This window comes from Agrilus planipennis, unplaced genomic scaffold, assembly GCF_000699045.2.
Source record: "Agrilus planipennis isolate EAB-ADULT unplaced genomic scaffold, Apla_2.0 scaffold1, whole genome shotgun sequence".
Classification (NCBI taxonomy): domain Eukaryota; kingdom Metazoa; phylum Arthropoda; class Insecta; order Coleoptera; family Buprestidae; genus Agrilus; species Agrilus planipennis.
Genome location: NW_020442466.1, coordinates 3,537,507 through 3,538,857, shown reverse-complemented (window position 1 = coordinate 3,538,857; position 1,351 = coordinate 3,537,507). Strand labels below are relative to the sequence as shown.

General features: G+C 36.0%; 1 protein-coding gene across 1 annotated transcript in view; it reads right to left on the bottom strand.

Annotated features, from left to right (window-relative positions):
- LOC108732973 (SCY1-like protein 2) overlaps positions 1-1,351 on the bottom strand; it is a 104,585-nt gene that overhangs the window by 12,056 nt on the left and 91,178 nt on the right. The window contains exon 10 of the mRNA XM_025981151.1: positions 714-1,064. Within this exon, the coding sequence (XP_025836936.1) occupies positions 714-1,064 (351 nt within the window). The remainder of the gene's footprint in view (positions 1-713; positions 1,065-1,351) is intronic.

Below are 1,351 nucleotides of genomic sequence, written 5' to 3'. Positions count from 1 at the left end.
TACAGTGGAATTCGTTTATTATGACTCCGCCTATATTGATCAACCGCTTAATACGAAGTAATTGCAGTGTTAAGTTTGGTTTTCATATTAAATTCTCTATAAGAAAGTTTGGATATAATTACTCCGTTTATTATGACTTATTCTCAAGAAACCATATCCGGCTATAGTGACCCAAATGATTCATTGATAATTTGTCATTTCTCTTCGATGTCATTATAAGCGGATTCTACTGTAGTTCAATGTCAATCCAAGAATTTATAATATACTTCGCCTTCCGAAATTGATTCAACTTTTTTACAATGTAGGTATAATCATCATCATAAACTCATCAGGCCAGAGCATGGTTGGACTCCTACTCTTTCCTATCCTGAGCTAATTTTCGCATTTCCCTAACACTAGAGCATCTTATATCCTCAACTATTTGTGTAGGTCTGCCTCTACTCCTCTTAACTCCTGTTTCTGCCTTTAATATGTTTCTGACTAGACCTTCATGCTTGAGAAGGTGTTCTACCCACCTATCTCGCCTATTTATTATTGACTTTCAGAGTGATTTTTGTTCTCCTATTCTCTCTATTATCTCATCATTTCTAACCTCTATTCACGGTATGCTCATCATTCGCCTATAACACCACATTTAGAAATTATTAAATTTTTGCCGGCAATTTTATTTTTTTCCATATATATGTAATAAAAAACACAATAATTGTACATACCTGTTGAGTTTTTCCTGGCCATATCTTCAGCACTGGAAGTCTTTCTCTGTTCTATCCTCAAATTGGGGATGTTGAATGGAGGAACGTGCATGTTATCTGAGCTGAATTGGTGTCTCAAAGGCCTATGACGTTCGGGACTGGGCAAGGACAGGTTGTCCAGCTTCAATTTATTCCTCTGGTTCCTATCTATTTGGTCCAACATCTCTTGAAGAACTTCTAACAAAATGGTGAACTGTTCCAAATTTAACGAAGGATTTACCGTTTGGGGCAACAACGATGGCATCACTTTTGTTGCCATTAAGTTCACTGTCAGTCCGTATTTCTTGTCGCACAACATTATTCGATATATATCTGATGATGCAGAAATAGAAAAAAGAATCGTCGTCAGTTGTAGAACTGAAGTCGCATCAAAATAACAAATAAAAGGGAAAAAGTAGATATTAAGTTTACTTTTTTCTTCCCCAAATGCTAACCTTGAACGTAGTATCAATTACAGAATTTGAGAACAAACAAAACACCAACATTGGTACATATATATCATCATCATCATAAGGTCATCAGTCCTAAGACTGGTTGGACACGTACCTCCAATCTTTCCTATCCTGAGCTAAACTTCGCATTTCCCTAAAACTAGAACA